The 22564-nt window shown below is 32.7% G+C and overlaps 1 protein-coding gene and 1 long non-coding RNA gene across 3 annotated transcripts in view; both read left to right on the forward strand.

Moving 5' to 3' along the window:
• Positions 1-22564, forward strand: part of LOC144842959 (uncharacterized) — a 73287-nt gene that overhangs the window by 3164 nt on the left and 47559 nt on the right. The window contains exons 1-2 of one of the 2 annotated variants that reach the window (XR_013612204.1): positions 21244-21646; positions 22081-22130. This is a non-coding gene — a long non-coding RNA (uncharacterized LOC144842959). Of the gene's footprint in view, positions 1-21243; positions 21647-22080; positions 22131-22425; positions 22461-22564 lie in introns of those variants that run through there. The other variant, XR_013612203.1, reaches the window with a different exon arrangement.
• Positions 14400-19858, forward strand: LOC144842928 (uncharacterized). Its single transcript, XM_078699533.1, has one exon. The coding sequence runs from the start codon at positions 14480-14482 to the stop codon at positions 19655-19657; it is 5178 nt and encodes a 1725-aa protein (XP_078555659.1). The 5' UTR covers positions 14400-14479; the 3' UTR covers positions 19658-19858.

Consider the following 22564-nt stretch of genomic DNA (forward strand, 5'->3'; position numbering starts at 1 on the left):
GAATAAATTAAAGAAGATTTAAAGATCACTTTTATTTGGATCTGTTATTAAGTAGAATTGTAAAAAGAATAAAAATTACAATCTGAAACTATTTAGCATAACCAAGTATTACAGAGAAGTTTAAATTAATATAAAGTATTTCATCAAGCCAATATTAAATAGAAGCTAATTTTTGTATTCAGTGAAATTGTATAATCGAACTATTGAAAAAAACAGACAAAAAAAAATATTGACAAAGAGAAAAGAAATTAGGACAAAAGTTAAAAATCATAGAAACAAAAGACAATATAAAGTTGAATTGTTTTTGGAATTTTTAATAATTTATTTTGTTGTAGCAAGGATTTCTTTTTTGAAGTTTGAATTGATAAAAAGAACCTAATTGTAATATTCATTGGAATTGCAGAATACATTTTAATTTAATTTGTAAACAAAGTTTATTAATTTGAAGAAATTTGTTTCTTATACAAATTTTGAATAATGGATATGGAATTCATAACAGTAGTTGGTATCTTTTTGTTGATTATCTTTACAATGATAATTTATTTGTGTAAGAATGTGAATAAAGAAGTTACAAGTAAAAAGCAGATTTTTGTCAATACAACTGGTAATGTTAATAATGGAGTTATGGATAAGACAGCAGAATTTAAAATAGTTGTTAATGACATCTTGGACCTACTTGATGAATGCTGTTCAACTGAGAATGTCAAAGACGAGAGAAATGATGATACAGGTAATGTCAATTGTGAATTTATGAAAGATACAACTGAATTTAAAGGAATAATTGATGATATCATAAACATATTATCTTATGGTACAGAGGTCACTTCAGAGTTTGATGATACATGCGGTTTCTGTAATATTGAAGTGAAAGCAGACGACAATTGCATAACATGTGACTGTTGTAGTCAATATTTTCATGTGAAATGTGTAAGAGATGTTTTTGAAGACAAACTATGTAATTCCAGGGTAATTTGGATTTGTTCAATGTGTGGGAATAGTAATTTTGTTGATAACATGTTGGGTGAAATAGGTATTCCCTGTCATTTCAATAGATATACGATTCTAGAACCTGATGAATCTGTCACTGCAGACTTTCCAGAATTAACGAAAAATAAAGAAAAACGTAATAATGCCAAATTAAAATGTCAACAAACAGGAAGTGAAGATTTACTTGGTAGTGATTGGATGAGGGTAAGATCAAAGAAAAGAACCGACAACAGAAAAAAAGATGTAAAAACAGAGGAAATAAGAAAAGGAGAAAGCGGGTTATAAATGGTATAAGTATAGAACCAGGTGTAAAATATATTGGCAAAGGTGTAAAAGATTTCTATGAAAGACGAAATAATAACAAAATGGAATGGAATATGAATACAAATACTTACAGAGAATACAACAAAGAAAATGCTAAAACGAATGTATTGGGAAATTCACAAACAATAATTGACGACAGTGGTAGGCCTACGTGTGATGTTTTGAAAAATACAAAAGTAACAAACGGAATACAACAACAATCAGGTGGTGGTTCGAAACGTTTACGAAATAACAAGGGTCGTTTTGTCAAAACTAAGAAGATTGATAACAAAAAATCACAAGGTAATGTGGACCTGAATTTAAAGAATGATTGCGATACTATGGAACGGATTGGCGAAGATATTATTTTAAAGAACATGGGTAATAATGACAATTCAGAAATGAAAACTGACGAGGATTTTAAAATGAAATGTACTGTAGAAAACGACAACACAGTGACTGACGATGTGAAAGCACAAAATAATAGCAAAATGAATGAAAGAATTAGAATATTTGATAGTAATGGTACAGATCATAAAAATCAAACATGTGCAAGTTGTGAATTTGAGGAAAGTGATGTATTGATAATTGATGACGGATGCAAAAAAGCAGTGACTGAAAAAATTAGGTCCCATACTAAACCTAAATGTGACCAACATACTATCGATGTGGATATTGAAGTTTTAACAAAAAATAATTTTTCGGAAGAATTGATAATCGATGATGTACCAAAACAAAAAAATACACGAAAAAGGCAGAAAACACAATCAATAAATGAATTACAAGTATATAATAGTAATGAAAATATAACTGTAGCACAGGGTAATTTTAATCAAGGGAATTATAGATTTGGCTTTGCACGTGGTAAACAGTGTGTTGCAAATAGTCTTGTAGCTATTCTTTATTCTACAAAGAGGAATGGAAATGAATTTTACACCAAAGACCTTGATACAATATTGACTCTTGGAAACGAGTTGTACTGTTACATTCAGAAAGATTCCACTATGCACGAGGACCTTTTGATGATTTCAGAACTGCCGAAAGAATTGGATATTTTGGATAACACATTCGTAATATCTCCCAAAGAATCAGTGTTTGGCATAATAGATGGGAATCTCGAATTTATGGCTGAATATGGAGCTTTATCATTAAAGCAAGCTGTTAAACAAGAATTACACCAACATGATGCATTTTTTATGAATTTCAACAGAAGCACATTTTCTATTATCAAACGTGTAAATGGATTTCTTATATTTGATCCACATGCAAGAGATCGATTTGGTTGTGTTAGTGAACATGGACAGAGTATTTTACTTTACAGTGCATCTTGGCAAGGTGTGTACGATTATTGTATAAGATTAGCAAGGTCAATGAACTGTAATTTACATGACACCGAGTTTGAACTGACTGGTGTAAATATTGAAAATAAGTCTATGATTTTATGTTCCGCTTCTGTGCTCGATAATAATTGTGAACAAAGCAACTTGGGAAATGTCGATGTTGATGAACCTAGTACGTCTTATCAGCATAAATGTAGTACAAGATTACCAGACAAGAATATTGATTCTAAAGTTAAAGGCCAAAAACATAATAAAGAAGGTCATGTCTCATCAAGTAATGGATGGCAAAGTGATAGTGATATTGAAATTGTTAATGTTCAATATGGAAAAAGACCTGACGAGAATTTTAAATTTGTTCCGATCTTAGAAGAAGAAAAGAAAAACATTTGTAATAAAGTAGGCATTCATTGTGAACATACCGATAGGAATTGTGGTATTAACAGAGCTAGTCAGATTGGACATCCTCTTAAAATTATGAATATTACAGGTGATGGTAATTGTTTTTATCGTGCAATTTCATACATTATTTCTGGGACTGAAGATAATCATTTACTTTTAAGAAGAGCAATTACTAATCATTTATTGGAAACTGATGACTTATTTATTAATACATTTAGTCACGAATATAGATCAGTTAAGGAATATGACGTGGCAATTGTTTTCTGCTAAAAAGCCGGGAAGAATAGATGATGTTACAACTAATAATGGTATATATATTTTGTACACCATGAATGTGCATTTTAATGTAGTAGAATCTGTCAATGTCAGTCAAAATAATTTTCAAAAAACAACAGGACAAGTTGATATGGATGTGACATCCCAAACGAATTATACAACACAGAAACGAAAGCAAATGAGAAAAGAATGTCACACACATTTGAAGACATAGAACCAAAACACAAAAAGAGTAAAACTGTTGAGGGACTTTGTTCTGGAAATGAAGTAAAAACATTGAGAAGGAAAAGAAAAATATCTTATGAAAATAGAAAGCAAAAAGAAAAGAATCGTCAGAGAATGAAAAGAAGAAGAGAAAAAAAAGATAATTCAATAGAAAAAAATGAAAATAGAAACAAATATCAAAGTGATCCTGTATACAGAGAAGAAAAGAAACGTAAAGTAAAAGAGGCACAACAAATAAGATATGCTGATGATGATTATAAATTTCAAAAAAGGAAGGAAAACAGAGAAAGACAACACAAAATGTATAGATGTGAACCTGAATATAATATAAAAGTACGACATAAAGCGAGACATAACTACAATATTGATTTGGATTATCGAACAACCAAACAAGTCAACAATCTGTTAAATTATAAATGTAATAAAAAATTTACGCAAAATTTGAAAGAAAAATTGAAGAATAGATACAATAATGATATAATATTTAGACATAAAACTAGACAAAATAATAAACAAAGAAATGCAGAAAAGTATCACAATGATTCAAAATTCAGACAAAATTTGAAGCAAAAATTAGCAGCGAAGTATCGTAATAATTCAAAATTCAGAAAAAACGTTACGCAAAAATTGGCAGATAAGTATCGGAGTAATTTGGAATTTCGACAAAACTGTAAACAAAAATTGGCAGAGAAATATCGAGGTAATTTAAAATTTCGTCAAAGTATTAAGCAAAGGTGTAAGCAAAGATTTGCAGAAAAGTATCATGGTGATGAAGGGTTCCGAAAAAATATTATGAAGAAAAACATGAAAAATAGGGAAAAAAAGAAAAAAGAAAACAGTAATTTTGAGTTTGTTTTAGAAAATTTCAGGGAAACAATTTCTCGTGGTCCTGAATATGTTTGTTGTGTATGCTTTAAAATGTTATTCAAAGATCAAGTTATGAAGTGTACCAAAGCTAAGTACAAAAATAAGGCTTGTATAAATGAAAAGTATTTGCATATTTGCAACAATGAATGTAATAAACCTTGTCAATTTATCGAATCACCAAGATGCCGTTTATGGATTTGTTTCACATGCCACAGGAAATTGTTAAATGGGAAAGTCCCTGCAGAAGCCAATTCAAACAATTTACAACTACACGATATTCCTCCTGAGCTTATGTGTTTAAATAATTTAGAGCAGCATTTGATTGGATTGAACATTCCTTTTATGAAATTAATGAATTTACCTAAAGGTGGACAGCATGGAATACATGGACCTGTTGTATGTGTACCTTCAAATACTATTGAAACTGTTAAAATGCTGCCTAGACCACAGGTTGATGATCAATTAATATCTGTCAAATTGAAGCGAAAGTTGTCTTACAAAGGTTATTACAAATATAAATTTGTTAATACTGCCAATGTTATTCAAGCTCTTAGATTTCTACAAGATCATAACAAGTGCTATTTTGATATAGCTATTAATGAAGAATGGCACAATTATTTATCTGAAAAAAACATCGAAAATACAAATACTAATGTAGATGAAAATCAAACATGTATAGAAAATAATGAAGAAGAAGAAGAAGAAATAGAAGACCGATTATGTGGTGCTACCTTTGATACAAGTCTTCAACCTGTTGACAGGCGACAAAATTTGGTTGATGAATATTTTAATGACATAATTTGTTGTGCACCGTGTGAAAATAATAGTCCTATTGCATTGTTAAGTAATAAAAGCAATGAAGCAAAATCATTTCCAGTGTTATTTCCAACAGGCCAACCAACATTCCATGATACGAGAGATGTTAAAATAACACTTGGACGTTATTTTCACAATAGATTAATGCATATAGATAACAGGTTTGCACAAAATACAGAATTTATATTTTATGCTCAATCTTTATATGAACTTCAACAAATTTTATCAAGTATTTCCATTGCATTGCGAAAAGGGTCAAGTAAAAAGGATGATTTTAGTAAAGTTACTGTATCCGATTTAAAAAATGTTAACAAAATTGAGGAAATTTTAAAATCTGATAGGGGTTATAAATTTTTAAAACAAATTCGTGGAACTCCACCGTACTGGCAAGCTACACAGAAAGATGTAATAGCAATGGTTAGACAGATTGGAAAGCCAACATTCTTTCTTTCATTTTCAAGTGCTGACTTCCGTTGGAAAGAAATAATGACGACATTGTTAAGTCAAACAGGTGATAAAAGAAACATTGAAGAATTGGAATGGGCAGATAAATGTAATTTGTTGAAATCAAATCCAGTGACTGTTGCCAGAATGTTTGACAAACGCTTTCATACTTTTTTGAAAAATGTAATTTTGTCTGAAGCACAGCCTATTGGTAAAGTCATAGATTATTTTTACCGAATTGAATTTCAAATGAGAGGAAGTCCACATGTTCATATGTTAGTATGGGTTGAAAATGCTCCTATTTTTGGTACAGATAAAGATAACGAAGTTATTAATTTTGTCGATAAATATATTTCTTGTGCTGTGCCATGTGAAAATGTAGATCCTGAACTGAATGAAATTGTTAAAAGTGTGCAAATTCACAGTAAAAGACATTCTAAATCATGTAAAAAAAAGGGAACAAACTGCAGATTTAACTTCCCCAGACAACCTTCTGGAAATACATTTGTTATGAGACCTACAATTGCGGATAAAGAAAGTGATGATAATGATGACAATAAACAAGCAATGGAGCTATTAACCTCAGTAAAAGATGCTGTGAGTAATGAAGGAACATATCAAAATGCAATAGAACTTTTCCAAAGTTTAGGTATTACACAGAGTGCATTTGAGAAAGCAAATAATTGTGTAGCTACTGAGGAAAAGATTGTTATAAAGAGAAACCCTCAAGATGTGTGGGTAAATCAATATAATCCTTCCTTATTGAGAGCATGGAATGCTAATATGGATATTCAGTATATTACAAATGTGTATGCATGTATTATTTACGTTATAGGATATATGTCGAAATCTGAACGTGAAATGGGCTTACTATTATCTCATGCAACATCAGAAGTAAAAGAAGGCAATGAAGATGCTAGGCAAAGTTTACGAAAACTTGGTAATGTGTATATGAATAATCGAGAAGTGTCTGCACAAGAAAGTATTTATCGTGTTTGTAGTTTGAGGTTAAAAGAATGTTCAAGGAAAGTTGAATTTATCCCAGTAGGACCTAATCCTGTTAGAATGAGCTTACCACTAAGTGTAATTAAAAACAAAGCAGATGATGATGTAAGTGCATGGTTACCAAATAAAATAGACAAATATAAAGCTCGACCTAATAGTTCTGAATTTAATAAAATGTGCCTTGCGAAATTTTGTTCAGAATATAGAATATTGAGTTTATCAGAAATGAAAGGAAATAAACAAAAAAAGAATGTATTTCAATTAAAAAAACAGTTGGGATTCATCCAAAAAAGAACAAGAACTAGCAATGCTATAATAAGATACCCTCGATTTCCAATGGATGCAGCACCTGAGAAATATTTTTTGAGTATACTTCAGTTATTTCTACCATTTCGAAAAGATGAACAGTTAAAACCACCAAATTTTGAAACGTATGAACAATTTTATGAGAAAGGATGTGTGAAATTATGCGGCTGTAAATTGCAAACTGTAAATTCCATAGTTAATGGAAACATGAAACAATATGAAAAAAGTGCTGATGATGTTGAAGAAGCAAAAGAGTTTTTATCAAAATTTGGACCACAAGAAGATGCATGGAGCCTATTATGTCCAGAAAGCGAAAAAGAAAGGTTAGACAACCCAAAGCCAAATGTAGACGTTGATGATGAAGAAAATGAATATTTCATTCCAGATTTTGGACTTCAAAAAAACCATACATCTAAAGTAGAGTCTAATTCATCTAATATTCCAAGGCCAGAATTGAACAAAATGATTCGATCTTTAAATGAAAAACAACAACATATATTTTATAAGACAAGACAATGGTGTTTAGACAAAGTTAATGGTAAAAAACCTGAACCATTTTACACTTTCATAACTGGAGGCGCTGGTACAGGGAAAAGTCATTTGGTAAATTGTATTTATAATGAAGCGACACGTATTCTTGGAAAAAATTATGGAAAATCCCGATGATTTGTCATTATTAAAATTAGCTCCTACAGGGATTGCAGCATATAATATTAAAGGCCAAACAATACATAGTGCTTTGTCTATCCCGATTAATATCTCACTTCCATATCAACCACTTGGAGAAGAAAAAATAAGTGCACTTCGTAATAAATTGGGTCAGTTGCAAATTGTTATTATAGATGAAATATCAATGGTAAATCAAAGGTTACTTTGGTATATCCACGGACGATTAAGGCAAATAAAACAAGTACGCAATGATAGTCCATTTGGTAACATTTCAGTAATTGCTGTTGGTGATTTTTATCAGTTACCCCCGGTGATGGGCAGTTCGTTATATAAAGACACATTGGAAAGCTCACTGTGGATAGATAACTTTAAGCAAGTACAGTTAGATCAAATCATGAGGCAAAAAGAAGATAAAGAATTTGCTTTATTGTTAAACAAATTGCGTACAAAAGAAAAACATGATTGTTTGTCTGATAACGATTTATTAGTTCTAAAATCACGTGAAACAGGTGAAGAATGTGAAGATGCTGTTCATATTTACCCACGCAACAAACAAGTTGATGAATGGAATAAAAAAATGTTGCACAAAACCTGTACAGACATTGTATGCATTGAAGCAGAAGATAGTGTAGTAAACAGCAAGAAACAGAACAAAAATTGTGACAAACCTCGGAATTCACGTCAAACTAGTTTACTAAATTATTTGTGGATTGCAATTAATGCCAGAGTGATGTTGATTAAAAATGTAGATGTTAAAAAAGGCTTAACGAATGGATGTATGGGACATGTTGATGAAATAGTCAAACCTGACCATAACACCAAACCAGTATCTATTAAAGTAAAATTTGACAATAATGACATTGGTATTCAGGCAATTGAAATGTTTAAAGAATCTATGGGAAAAAAATACAGTCGAAAACAATTTCCTCTCAAATTAGCATATGCATGCACAGTTCATAAAGTGCAAGGAATGACAATGGATAAAGCAGTGGTTTGCCTTAAAGATACTTTTACGCCTGGACAAGCATATGTAGGCCTCAGTCGTGTTACTTCAATATCTGGACTTACTATTGAAAATTTTAAACCTAGTCTGATTTATTGTGATCCAAACATAAAGAAGTGCTTAAATAATATGGATTCATACGTACAATGTAATAAACAAGGTCATGATTCGGATTCTAGATTTTCAATAATGTTACATAACATTCAAGGACTTAAACAACATTTTGTTGATCTTCATTGTAATGATTTGTTTATGAATTATAATATCATATGTCTAACTGAAACATGGTTGAACAAGGATGATGATGTTTTTGACGTACGCATTGAGCCGTATAAATTTTATCACCAAACAAGGTATGATTCGTATTCTAATACAAATTACCTCAGTTCCAAAATAAAACATCAGGCTCATGGTGGCGTTGCAGTGTATGCCAAGAATACGTCTTCAAGCAGATTAAACATATGTAATAATGATATAGAAGCACTTTCATTTTTAATAACAAGTCCGATTTCTGTTGCCGTGTCAGTAATTTATCGACCCCCAAGTTATGATATTAATCAATTCTGTCTAAATTTGAGAAAACATTTGGAAGAGTTACATAAAATGAGTACAAAATGTATTGTAATGGGTGATTTTAATGAAAATCTTTTCAAACAATCTTCTAGAGTAAATCATTTAATGTCAGAAAATGAGTACCAACAACATGTTACAAGTTCCACCACTGAAAACAATACATTGATTGATCATGTCTATAGCAAAGGTCTTGATTCATTACAGGCTGAAGTAATTCCAGTTTATTATAGCTATCATGAAGCCATTCAAATTAAATTTTAATTTCAATGATTTTAATTACTTGGATTATGTTTATATGAATGGAAATTGAAATTGTATAGTATTAATTAATTGTTTTAACAATTATGAAAATGAACTACTATTAGGCTTTATCACAACATGTGCAACATCAAAATATTCTATCTAATTATATACAGGGAAGTAATACTTAAAAAGACAAACAAAAAGAATAATATAATAACTTATACAAAACATGAACAAAATAAAAATAAATTGGATATCATTGTGGCTATCTGTCCACGAGAGGCTGTGAATAATATCTAACTTCAACCCATGTCATTCTCCTTTTTAGGAGAAACAATATCAGGTGAGTTAAGTAAACTCATTTTTATCTTTTTTATGTGAATAATATAGGGACCTTTGTTTATATTATCTATGAATAATTTTCTGATTTTGAACATGAACTAGAAGTATGTAGTTTTACATACTAATCTTACAGTATCTACCAGTATTCAATTAATGTTAAAAATAAAAAGTTCCAGATATTTACAGAAGAAAGAAATACGATTTTGTTTTATTCGATTACCAATACGCCTATACCTAATTTCAGTTTTATAATTGGTTTTATAATATGTTGTTGCTGCTCTCCACATGAATAATCAATTAAATTTATTTTGGTTTTAGGTGTTCAATGGAATAGATTCATCTCTTCAAACAAAATGGGATCCGGGTTTTTAGGAATTCAATAATGCAGTCATTCGCTCTTTCATAATTGTTTAATCGCGGCAAAGGATTCAATTATTGATATAAGATTTAATGTAGTTATTATAGAGAGAATTGAAAAATAAGAATCTTTTACGTATCAATAAATATGTGTTTAAACAATCCACGACTATTTACAAATTAACATGTATATACTAAGTATAGCTACAATTACTCATCACCAACATGTTTAAAAACTAATTTATAGCCGTATACGGGCTGCAGTCGCGCGCGCTCATTTGAGTTAGTGTTTACCGACCGACCGACATAGTGAGTTATAGAGTCTGCTAAAAACAGACTTATGTTGACAAATATGTCCAATTTTATCTTTTTTGTTACATTTCTTCAAATAGGAAGTAATTGTTATAAATAAATACATTTTATACATATTTAAATTTGAAATAAAAGATTATATTTTTAACAGTTATGGTGTGATGTTATTAGTTTTATCATAACTATTATATCCTTTGGTACAAGATTTTGACTTTAACTGAGATAGTAGGTTTTTTTTTAAAGATTTTCGGAAGGCAATTTATCTCAACGAGAACATAATGAACCAAGATGCACACTCTATAGTGAAGTGATGAAATATGACGACAAAGCATTTAAAAAATGTTAGTGTGCTCTCTATGTTGTGTCACGTCTAAGTATATACACTATATACTGTATACGTACTACATACAGTGCAGAATAGGTGAAAATAAGTGACCAAAGTTATTGACGCTTTTGCACATGATGACGTCATAACAATTTTAAAAATGGTGAATCATGCGAAAGATAATTGACTGACCTAGCCAATATAAAAAAATGGAGGGCAATGGAATACGGATAAGTGGAGATGCGCTCTATTAAATGTGACGAGCTATGACGAAAGAGACAAAAATCCTATATTTCATATTCGAGTGGCCATACGATGACCTCACAATGTCCGGTTAGCCATATCGATGCATGATTCGATATCTACAACTCCTCTACTTCCAGAATATGTAATTAAAAAAAAGTCCACCACGTAGTTTAGAATCTATGACTGTTTAAACAAAGGCATAATTTGCACACATTTTTGAACTTTTTCATCAAAAACACGCGCGAATTGTGCAATTCGACGTGCTCGTATGACGTGATTTTAAGTCGAAATTGTTTGAAAAGTTGATAAAATTACTAGAAAAGGCCGAAAAAACATAAATCAAGCAAAAAATTTTTTTTTTGCGCCATGTGCGAACGCGCGCGTAAAAAAATTGCGCGCGAGTGGGAATTTTTGAAATGCTTAAAATGACATAAAACGCGTAGAAAATTGATTAGAAGTTGATTTTTCGCATTTTGAAATTTTAAACGCGCGTGCGCGCGTAACTTTCTGCGCAACCTGCCATTTTTAATCCATAGAAAGTTTGCGCTTGATATGACTTAAATTTTCACCAAGTTTCAATACAAAATGACTTTTGGTTTTTAATCTATGATCAATCATTGAAATTCATAAAATCGCGCGTAACTTACGCTGCGCAACTCGGACGGGACTGAAAACCTTATTACGACATCTTCAGATAGAGGTCAATCTTCTGATAAAGTTATACAATGTTATGTTAAGAATATTTAGAGATACACGCGCAACAAAATTCTGGGAAAGAAAGAAGAATAAGAAAGAAAAACTAGATTTGAACTCGTCACTACGTACGAGTTAGGTTATCCGCAGCCCAAAAGCCACGCGCACGTCATACGTTAGAATATTGCGCACAGAAAAACGATTATGCTATTGAAAAAATGTTAGTGCGCTCTCTATTTTGCTTCACGTCAAAGTATATACGGTATACACTATATACTGTATACGTACTACATACAGTTCAGAATAGGTGAAAATAAGTGACCAAAGTTATTGACGCTTTTGAACATGATGACGTCATCACAATTTTAAAAATGGTAAATCATGTAAAAGATAATTAATTGACCTAGACAATATTACAAAATTGAGGAAAATGGAATATGGATAAGTAGAGATGCGCTCAATTAAATGTGATGAGCTATGACGAAAGAGACAAAAATCCTATATTTGATATTGGAGTGGCCATACGACGACGTCACAATATCCGATTAGCCAAATGGATGCATGATTCTATATCTACAACTCATCTACTTTCAGAATATGTAAAAAAAAATAAAATTGACCATGTAGTTTAGAATCTATGACTGTTTAAAAAAAGGTATAATTTTGACAAATTTTTGAAATTGTTTATCAAAAACGCGCGCAAATTGTTCAATTCTACGTGCTCGTATGATGTGATTTTAAGTCGAAATTGTTTGAAAGTTGGTAAAATTACTAGAAAAGGCTGAAAAAACAAAAATCAAGCAAAAAAAAACATGTTTTTGCCCTACGTGCGCACGCGCGCGTAAAAACATTGCGCACGCGTGGGAATTTTTGAAATGCTCAAAATGACATGAAACGCGTAGAAAGTTGATTAGAAATGGATTTTTCGCAATTTGAAATTTTAAACGCGCGTGCGCGCGTAACTTTCTTCGCAACCTGCCATTTTTAATCCATAGAAAGTTTGCGCTTGATATGACTTAAATTTTCACCAAGTTTCAATACAAAATGACTTTTGGTTTTTAATCTATGATCAATCATTGAAATTCATAAAATCGCGCGTAACTTACACTGCGCAACTCGGACTGGACCGAAAACCTTATTACGACATCTTCAGATAGAGGTCAATCTTCTGATAAAGTTATACAATGTTATGTTAGGAAGATTTTGAGATACACGCGCAACAAAATTCTGGGAAAGAAAGAAGAAAAAAGAAAAAAAAGAAAAAAAAAAAAAAGATCCTGACAATAACAAGGGGTTATCCGCCAAAGTGCGGATAACCAACTAGATTTGAACTCGTCACTTTGACGAGTTCGGGTTATCCGCGAAAAGGCAACGTCTAATATACACGTAGAATACATAGGTCTGACGTGAAAACTAATTTTCGTTATTCGTTATAATATATTGGTAATTTTGGCGAGGATTGCATGCCATACTGTAGGTGAACCGAAAGGAGAGAAAATTAGACAACGTGACAACGTGTTGTGTTGTGGTATGTCGTTGGTAAACTCCATGTTGGTTTTTAAGAGTCGCTCTCTGATAATATTATTACAGTGGGAAAGCCACTTCGCGATTTGACCGTTAAATCGTGTAAAATCGACTTACTTCCGCATTAGCAATTTTGAAGCGCCCTCTGTCGTTGAAAACTGAAAACAGGAATTTGCGTCGCCTAGCAAATAATTGCTGTTTTATTTAAAGCTCTCATGAATATTTAAGACCCGCCCCACATTTCCTATTATGGTAAAACAATTTCCTAATAAGTATAGTTTGATAACCAATCGCTTTCTTTCGGAAAAAACCGAAGCTTATCAAAGCATTCGGCGGTAAAAGTCGAGACTCGTAAAATGCACAAATGTGGTACGATTTGTCTTCTGTTTTGTTGTCATTTTTCTGAATAGTCGGAGGTGCGTCCCAACAAATAAAAACAATTTTAATCAATTGTTGTATAAAGAGTAATATTAGTTTCATCGAGTGTGAGATATTTCTAACCTGTTCAAATTTTTTTGGTGAACTACTAGGCCGTAAAAGGTAGGTATCTTTTCTAGCTGTTTTAATGGTTATGGCGACGCGAGCCACGTGTGTTTGTATAGGATGAGATGGGAACGCGTGTTCTATGTGTCGCCTGTGGGGGTTTATTCGGTCGTTAACGTACGACATACCATATCTGTCTGGACCTAGGCCTACGAGGCCTAGCTAGCCTATGAGTTTTATTATAATATTTAATAATAATAATAGGATAGTACAATAAATCCATCACAATATAAGCCTCTTTTAGTAGGCCTAGTAGTAGTAGGCTTTTTTTTTTATTATTAATTGTATTCATTAGTATTTAGCCTAGTACAAAATATTACTACTAGGCCTAGGTCTAGTAATAGTAAAATATAAAACCATATTATTATTTATTAATTTTTACTGTACTATAGATAATATAGTATAGTATAGTTGTAGCCTATTTTTATTATTAATTAGCCAAGCCTAGGCCTTCATTAGAGTAGGCTTAGGCCATATTAATTAATAATAGTATGCCTAGTAGTGTACTCAACTGCTGTGTGTTGAACAATTATTAATTAATATTTGCATAATTGTTATTTTTCAGGTGTGGTTGATAATAATAATATCTAGGCCTATCGGCCTAGTTTAAATGTAAGTTTTAGATATTTATTGCTACAGTAAGGTAAGTGAAAGGTAGGTACACATTAATTAATACTTAGAATGCCTCGTGGTAGTAACTGTCAACGGACTCATCCATCCAGGGAAGGTGGTCCATGCAAGATCTGTGGTGCAACTGAAAACAGATATTGGCATATTGCAAATGCTCTACCAAACCATGCATTAGCAGTAGAAAACTTGCAGCAACATTTTAAGGTAAGTGAGATGGATTGTATTTGTTGGAATTGCCATAGGAAGTGGAATACTACTGAACAACCGATAGCAAAGAAACCAAAGGTAGACCCTAGATCGTGCCTTGTTCCAAATTGCACAAATCTTCACCAAATCCACCAAACTGACAAAGGGGATGAATGTAAGTTAAGGCAATGTTTCCAGCTTCCAGAAGCCCATGTTAAGCAGGTACCACAATTGGATGGTAAGTTTTTTATTTGTCATTTGCATTATAATATCTATAACCGTTTTCTCTCACCGTCTGAAAATTGTAGTGTATGTGATCATCGTACACCGGGTGGCAGCAATAGATCATGTGGCGATGATGTTGACAAATTTAAATCGTATTTGATTGCACTTAATTTGTATGCTGAAGATATGGACTTGGCAAACATGCATTTATGTTTATCATGTTTTGCATCATACCATAGGTACTGTAAAGGTGAGTCATTCATCAGAGAACAGCGATGTTCCAAACATTTCTTTCAGAGTCTCATCGATTCACTTCAAGAAAATGTTGATCGCCAGAGCTGCATTGATGTAAGCATCTACAAGTCTGTAATTCACTTAGGGGAGGTTTTGCTTTCTGATAAAGCAATTTTACTAGATAAACTCTATCAGCATTTTTCTGAAAGTTGTCTGTTGTTTGATGTATCACAATGCAGGAATCATGAATTACACAAATTAACTGAAAAGCAGATAAAGAAACTATTACTTAAACGTATAAGGGCGTCATTAGGTGAATGTGTAACAAGCTACAGTGTCCCTGGAAACGAACGTTTAGGAATTGTTTTTAGAAGGTTTGGTACCGACATCCAGAATTGTTTGTTGAAATCCCTGTACGAGTGCAATAAGGAGAATGAGCGACTTAAAAGGCATGTGGAGGAAATGGAGAGAAAACTAAAAGGTTTAGAGGCTCAAGGTAAGTGTCATTTGACAGCTGCAGCTGATGATCTACAGTCTAGAGTGGCCACTCAGGCTAAGGTGTTTTCCGATAATAAGTTACCTATTGATACATTTGATTTCATTTCACTCATTAGGTCTTTAGATCCTGTTGTTTGGAACTTTCTTGTGCGAATAAGTCTAAATAAGCAAGAAGTTAAGTCTTTTTATAATAAGATGACATTTAAATGGGATACTCATTACATGACTACACACAAGTCAACAACACTGAGTCATAGTAAGCAATTGAAGAGACTCAATCTAATATGTTGCCTTCTGTTTTTGCAAAATGACCAGGCTTATCTTCCTTTCCATATGCTAATCACTGATATTGTTGACAAGTTTACACACTCCTCTGGGAAATGTGTAAGTATCTTGTCACAGTTTGGGATATGTGTATCAAAAGACACTTTACTTAGGTACCAGAAACATGTTGCAGAACAGGAGATGGTCAATAAACAGTTTTTAACTAATTCATTCACAGTTGTTTCTATAGATAACATTGACAAAAACTCACAATATGCAGCTGTCCGATCATCGGAGCACTCGCGTGGATTCCACGGTACCTCAATTCAGGCTGTTCAATCCTTACCTACAGCATGTAAGACAAATTTAACTACTGTTTCTCAGGTTCCCCAGGTAACTCAGAGCAGCATGGTACAGCAGGTGGAAATTGGAAGAGAAAGGAGAATTTGTCAGTCAACAGTGTCAAGTTATCACAGCGGTTCTAATCAAATGTTTAATCCACTTAATCCACAGAGAGGTCGATGTTCCAATCTGAATTTAGAAGACTTCCAGCTGTCAAATGATGAGTCTGCTGCTTTATCTAAACAGGAACATTTTCTTTTTCAGTATATCCTGACAAAGACTTCGGCAAAACTAACAAAACCAGAACTCTCTTTACCAGGTTTGAAAGCTGCACATCATAGTGTCGGCTTTCCCAACACCGAGAAATCCGAAATTCAGTTTGTTGCAGTTCTTCCCGAACCAGCTGACAGCAAGGAGACAATTAAACACTCGTTGTCAATGCTGTATACTAAATATGATATTGGTAATTCCAGAGATCAATTGGTTGTGGCAGGTGATGGAAAAACATATGACATTCTAATGAATTTGAAAAGGGAGTATGGTACAGACCTTGACTGGATGTTACCCTACATAGGTGATTGGCATCTTTTAAAGAACTGTCAGGGCCCTATTATGAAAGTGTACCTAGATGCAGGTCTCAAGGACTTATTGCTGAAAGGAGGATATCGTGGTGCTAAGCTTACATCTGTTGCTAATGCCACTGTTTTTGACACAACACATCATTTTCTTTTGCAGGTTTGGGAGGCTTTTTATCAATTTCAGGTTAAAGCATTTTTTGATAGTACGGAATTGCGAGATGAGATTACATCTAATATTAATGATTGTATTTCTGCTTCTTTGAATAGCGAACATTTTTCATATCTGGATACTAGTTCAATGTTATCAGCTCACCCAGTATACAAGGAAAGATTCGACAAGTTTTGTAGTGAATTATGTCTCAAAAATGCAACTTTCAGGTTCTGGCATCACTTTGTTCATCGTGATATGTTCCATTACATTAATCTTTATCTTGCTATTCGCAGTCGAAATTTTGATCTTAGGAATGCATGTGTTCTCCAGCTAACTCCATTATTCCATGCATTAGATAGGCACATGTATCTAAAAATAATTCCTTTTCATATAGCTGATCTAAAGAAATATCCTGCACACATTCTTGAATGCTTTTCACAGGGTGCATTTACAGTTAGTATCACTGGCGATAATTGGTCATGTGTAGCCCTTGATGAGGCACATGAGATGGTAATCAACAAGAATGTAAAGATGGCTTTGACAACAACAGGAACAGAAGGATTATCAAAGCTAGTACACTATCTTCCACACCGCACACGATCTGTATGCAATTTATCCTTACAGTTGAGTCGTAAAATTGGATATTCATCACCTCAATTTCTGTCTCCTTCTCTAATTAAATATGAAGAAGAGAATATACTTGTTTTTTTCACAGAACTGCAGAGTGCTACAATATTGAATACAGGTCCTTCTGATCTTTTATACCATTTATTCACAGGACAAGCTGCAGCACCAAAAGCCTCCACCGATTTGCTGAATTTCTTTGAATATGGCCAGCAAGATTTAAACTCTTACCTTAAATGTATAGTTCTTAATGTTCCAGGTGCAAAGCGACCACAACGAAAGAGAAGAAATATCACCACTTTCACTCCGCCAAAGAAGACTGTTGCAAAACAGAGAAAGGAAATCCAAGATCAGAAATTACAGATATCCTGTTTAAGAAAACAGGTTGCTTGGTCAAAATCACAAAATCAGGCTATATCTGACTTTCACCAAGTTCTTTCTCTTCCTAGGGCTTTATGTTCAGCAGATGGCATACCGTACAAAGCTAGTAAGGCTGTTTCATCTACTTTTTTTAATTCAAGGTATCCTAATGCTTTCACAGATATCTATACTCCCACCAAGGAAGCAACAGCATATATAGCAGAGGGAATGTTTTTAATCAACACTACCCCATTACAATCTCATGAGACATTCAGAGATTACATGTCCTTTCTTTTCAGGCAATGGGTTTTAAGACCATTCCGTGAATACCATGCCAGTGAAGTTCATGTGGTGTTTGACCATCCCAGTAGACATGGTTTAAGTCCAAAGGATGTTGAGAGAACAAGGCGTGATTCAAAACAGGATAGTACAGCTGACACTCAATTTTCTTCCATAGATGTAGATGACAAGTTACCACGCAACTGGCGTGCATTTCTTGGAGTGCGGAGCCAGAAACGTCTTCTCGTCAATCTAATATCAAGTTTCTTTGTCTCTCTTGCTTCACAGAAATTACATGATGGCCAGACTTTTATAACGTCAGGAGGTTTTGATGGTCAAGATACTGACAAAGCTTTTTGTGCTCGAACTAATGAAACCAATTTAGTTTCAGAATATACATCTTCACACGAGGAAGGGGATTCAAGAGTGTGGCTACATTTTGCTAAAACATCCTGCAAATCTGTTGTCATTTATAGCCCAGATCGAGATACTTTTCATGTAGGTCTTCCAGTTGTAAAGAAAGCAGACAAGAAAGCTGTTGTCCAGTTGAGAGCTTCAAGAGGAGATAATTTGTATCTCTGTGTTAATTCATTGTTGTCATCATTGTCTGATGACCTTTCTTTGCAGGCTCTTGGTGATGTGGTATCTGATGTTCCAGAGTATCTTCAGGTGTTGTTTATTTGTAGCGGTTGTGATTATGTTTCATTTTTCAAAGGACATTCAAAAAAGAAATTCATGGAAGTGTTTTTTAGACATTGCAGGTTTGTTACTGGAGGGGTTTATTCAGGTTATCTGAATCAGGTTGGTTCTGGTGTTCAAGAGCTTGGACTATTAGCATTTTATAGATTGGTTGGTTGTGTTTATTTTCAGCAGCACATGTCTGCCTTTAGCGTAGATACAGCAGAAGAACTTTTTGATAATGTGAGTACAAGTACATCTGATTTGAGTGACCTAGATATACATGTTAAATTTCTTACTGTAATCAGGGAAAGTATATTCCACCGCATCACAAGTGAGGACCAGTGGATGCCAACAGTTGATGCTTTGAAGTATCACTGGTTAAGGACATGTTGGGTTGCTTTAGTATGGTCTCAGGCAAGTACAAATTTAGTTGTAATTCCTGACTGTATAAAGTATGGATGGAGCCAGACAGACCAAGGCAAGATTACTGTTATCTGGGACTCTGAGGAAAATAAATTAAAGGTAAGTGAATCAGTTAGATATTTAAAGAATGGCTGCAAATGCAAGACTGGATGTATTACTGGCAGATGTGCGTGCCATAAACGCAAAAAACATTGTGGACCTGGTTGCTCTTGTTTAAGATGTAAGAACACACAAGACTTTGAAGATGAAGACCTTACTAACAGTGACTCGGATACAGAGTCTACTTGTAGTGATTCAAGTGATGGTTCTGCTATCTGCTCAGATGATGACATGGATGCAGATGCCGATGATACTTTTCAATTTTTAATCACTGAGACATTGTAACTTTGTAATTTTTTACTATGTATATATGTTACTTTCAAATAAATGCAGTGAAATCTCTTGTAACAGAATACTACTTTTTTTTCACAAAAACACTTTTTACTTTCTGTTGATAGTAAAATATTACCATGATCTTTTTAACATTGTTCTTTCATTATTTTTTGTTGTTGAGTATTATTTGAATGCTGCATGTATATAAACAAGTCCTATAATCAAATATATATTTCAATACTGCATGTTATCAATGTAAACATCTTGTTATTTATGCAATAATAATTTAACAGGGTATATAAACTACCTCATATTAGTTAATTTATCAGTTTATTCCATCCATGATATTATTATACCAAAGAAGTTTAAATGTTTGCATGCCTTGTAATTTTGTTGTATATAATACATAGCCTATATACATATATATATATTTTTCTAGTCATGTTAGTTTCCAGTTTGAAGTTTCAATGTTACAGTATTATTAAATGTGTGCATGTATTGTAGTGTTTTGTATATAAAATACAGTATCAGTTTATTCCATCCATGATATTATACCAAAGAAGTTTAAATGTTTGCATGACTTGTAATGTTTTTGTATATAATAGTACTTAGCCTATATATTATATTTTTATATATTTTTTGTAGTCCTATATGTTAGTTTCAGGTTTGATTTTTCAAATACAGTATTATTAAATGTGTGCATGCATTGTATTGTATATAAAATATAGTATATTTATGTAGATTTTGCAATTAGAACAATAAGTCTTTCTGTATGCTCATTTTAATGCATTTTTCACTATATCATACAGTTATCACTGTATAATACAGTAATATAACAACCATACTAAAAGTCTTTCATTCTGCATGCATTGTAGTTCTTTGTATATCATATATATATATATATATAGTGTGCTGCATGATTGTAGTTCTTTTGTCTGTCATTTCAATAAATATATATAATATATAAAAAAAAAAAAGTACAGTATTTATTATTATTGCTTGAAAATACAGTATTTTGTTTACAAAAAAAAGTTTTTTTTTCCCCTTTCCTTTGTCAAAAGTATCTACTAATCAATATATGATGTTCTTAATTGTCTATATTTTCAAACGTGTAATGTAAATAGGCAATCTTTCGGTGCTTTTCTTATTTAACTGTCATACAATTGGCTAGCCCCGATGCGACTTATCATGAGGTCAATAGACCGGCTTTTCGCCGCTGGAACAATCACTCGCTAAATGGACCTAGGCCGCGGCCTCGTATACAAGTTTAATAATAGCGATTATAAATAACCTTAATAAATATTGTATTGTCGGGGATGAACAAGTAATAATACAAGTTGTAACCGAGTATTTTTATTTATATGAATACTTGTCTGAGGCAATATCAATATCGAGTATTATTTTTCGCTACGTAAGTTCATAAATACGATCGTTAATGTGTTTACAAAATGGCGGTTTCGCTGATTGCGATGTATAAGAATAGAGACACCTTTAGTTTGAATAGTCGGAGCTGCGTCCCAACAATCCAACTCTTTAGCTTATTATCGCATTTTGTAGATTATAAAATTCTCTAATAGGGATTTTAAATGCAAGACTGTTCAATTTTTTTTAATATTTTATTTTTACATGTTTTTAGGGTACAAATTCATAAAAAAGACATCGGTCGTTTTTGCCATTAAATTACACATTATAGGTTTGGTCAAAGTCGTTAAATTTTACATTACAATATATAACAACTATATATAAAAGTATTTCACTGATAACATTTGATTCATAAACTACTAAATTACCAAATAATGTGTTTTTCTAACACCCCAAAATTTGGTAATTTTGAACTAATTTCGAAAAGTAGGGCGCCCTCTCCGAGTCGAAATTTGACACGATTTGACGACTGGCTTTCCTACTGATTACAAATACCATTTTATATCGTCGAACTTCAACGATTAAGTAAATAAATAACAAACTCAAGTTTGTTTAGAATTGAGATACTATAAGAAATAGGTAAGAAATTATGTGGATTATTTGATTTGTAGTTGTTTTGTAATTGCTACTTACAAACGATACCCTAGCGTACTACTATACTATAATATAGAGGTCTGTGGTTAGTGTGCTATACACCGTAGGGAAGGCTGTGTGTTTAGTAGTTTCAGAGATGGCAAACGTCGTGACGTTTTTCAGCCCGATGGCTTCCGTAGCAGCACGACAATCGTGTATGGCCTGATGTGTATGTTAAATACGGTCCTGTTAAATACGAACAAATAGGTCTGCTACGCAGTGTACCTAGGCCTAGCCTGTACAAGAATACTTGCTGTTTTTAGTAGGACTAAACGGCGTAGTTCCCTTTCGCTCGCACCTGTCATTGTTACAAATATTGTGGTTGTTTTGATCACAATTTGTATTGATTTTTATAATAATAATATATTTTTGTCTTGTAGCTGTTGGAAGAGATACACAATTGTTTTTACTTTAGTATCTTTAGAATATTGTAAGTAGTGTATATAAAATAAATAATTTGTAGAGATGATTAATGGTTTCATGATTGGGAGTGAACTGTTGCCTGTTATTTTGTAGGCTGAAACATTTACATAATTCAGATTTTATTGTTTGTGAATAAAATAAAATGAAATTAGCATTGAGACAACATGTAGGCCCCAATCAGCCGTTTCATACCCAAAGTCATTTTGAGGAAATTTCTTAATTGATTAAGAAGCATGTTGATTTGGAAAAAGTGTTAAAGTTGTTTGTTGCCATTATTAATGTTTTTCCTTGTATTTTTTTAGATTGTAGTAGAAAATATACATTGTTGGCTACAGCTGTGAGTATTAGTAGATTATCTGTTAAACGGAGAAAACATATTTTCCTTATTTTGTGAACTGTTGCCTGTTGTTTTGTAGGCATTTTCCATTATGAAACATTTAA

This window comes from Antedon bifida, chromosome 5 (genome assembly GCF_963402885.1).
Source record: "Antedon bifida chromosome 5, ecAntBifi1.1, whole genome shotgun sequence".
Lineage (NCBI taxonomy): Eukaryota > Metazoa > Echinodermata > Crinoidea > Comatulida > Antedonidae > Antedon > Antedon bifida.

Coding starts and splice junctions, on each gene's coding strand:
- LOC144842928 (XM_078699533.1), top strand. CDS start 14,480: ATGCCTCGTGGTAGTAACTGTCAACGGACTCATCCATCCAGGGAAGGT.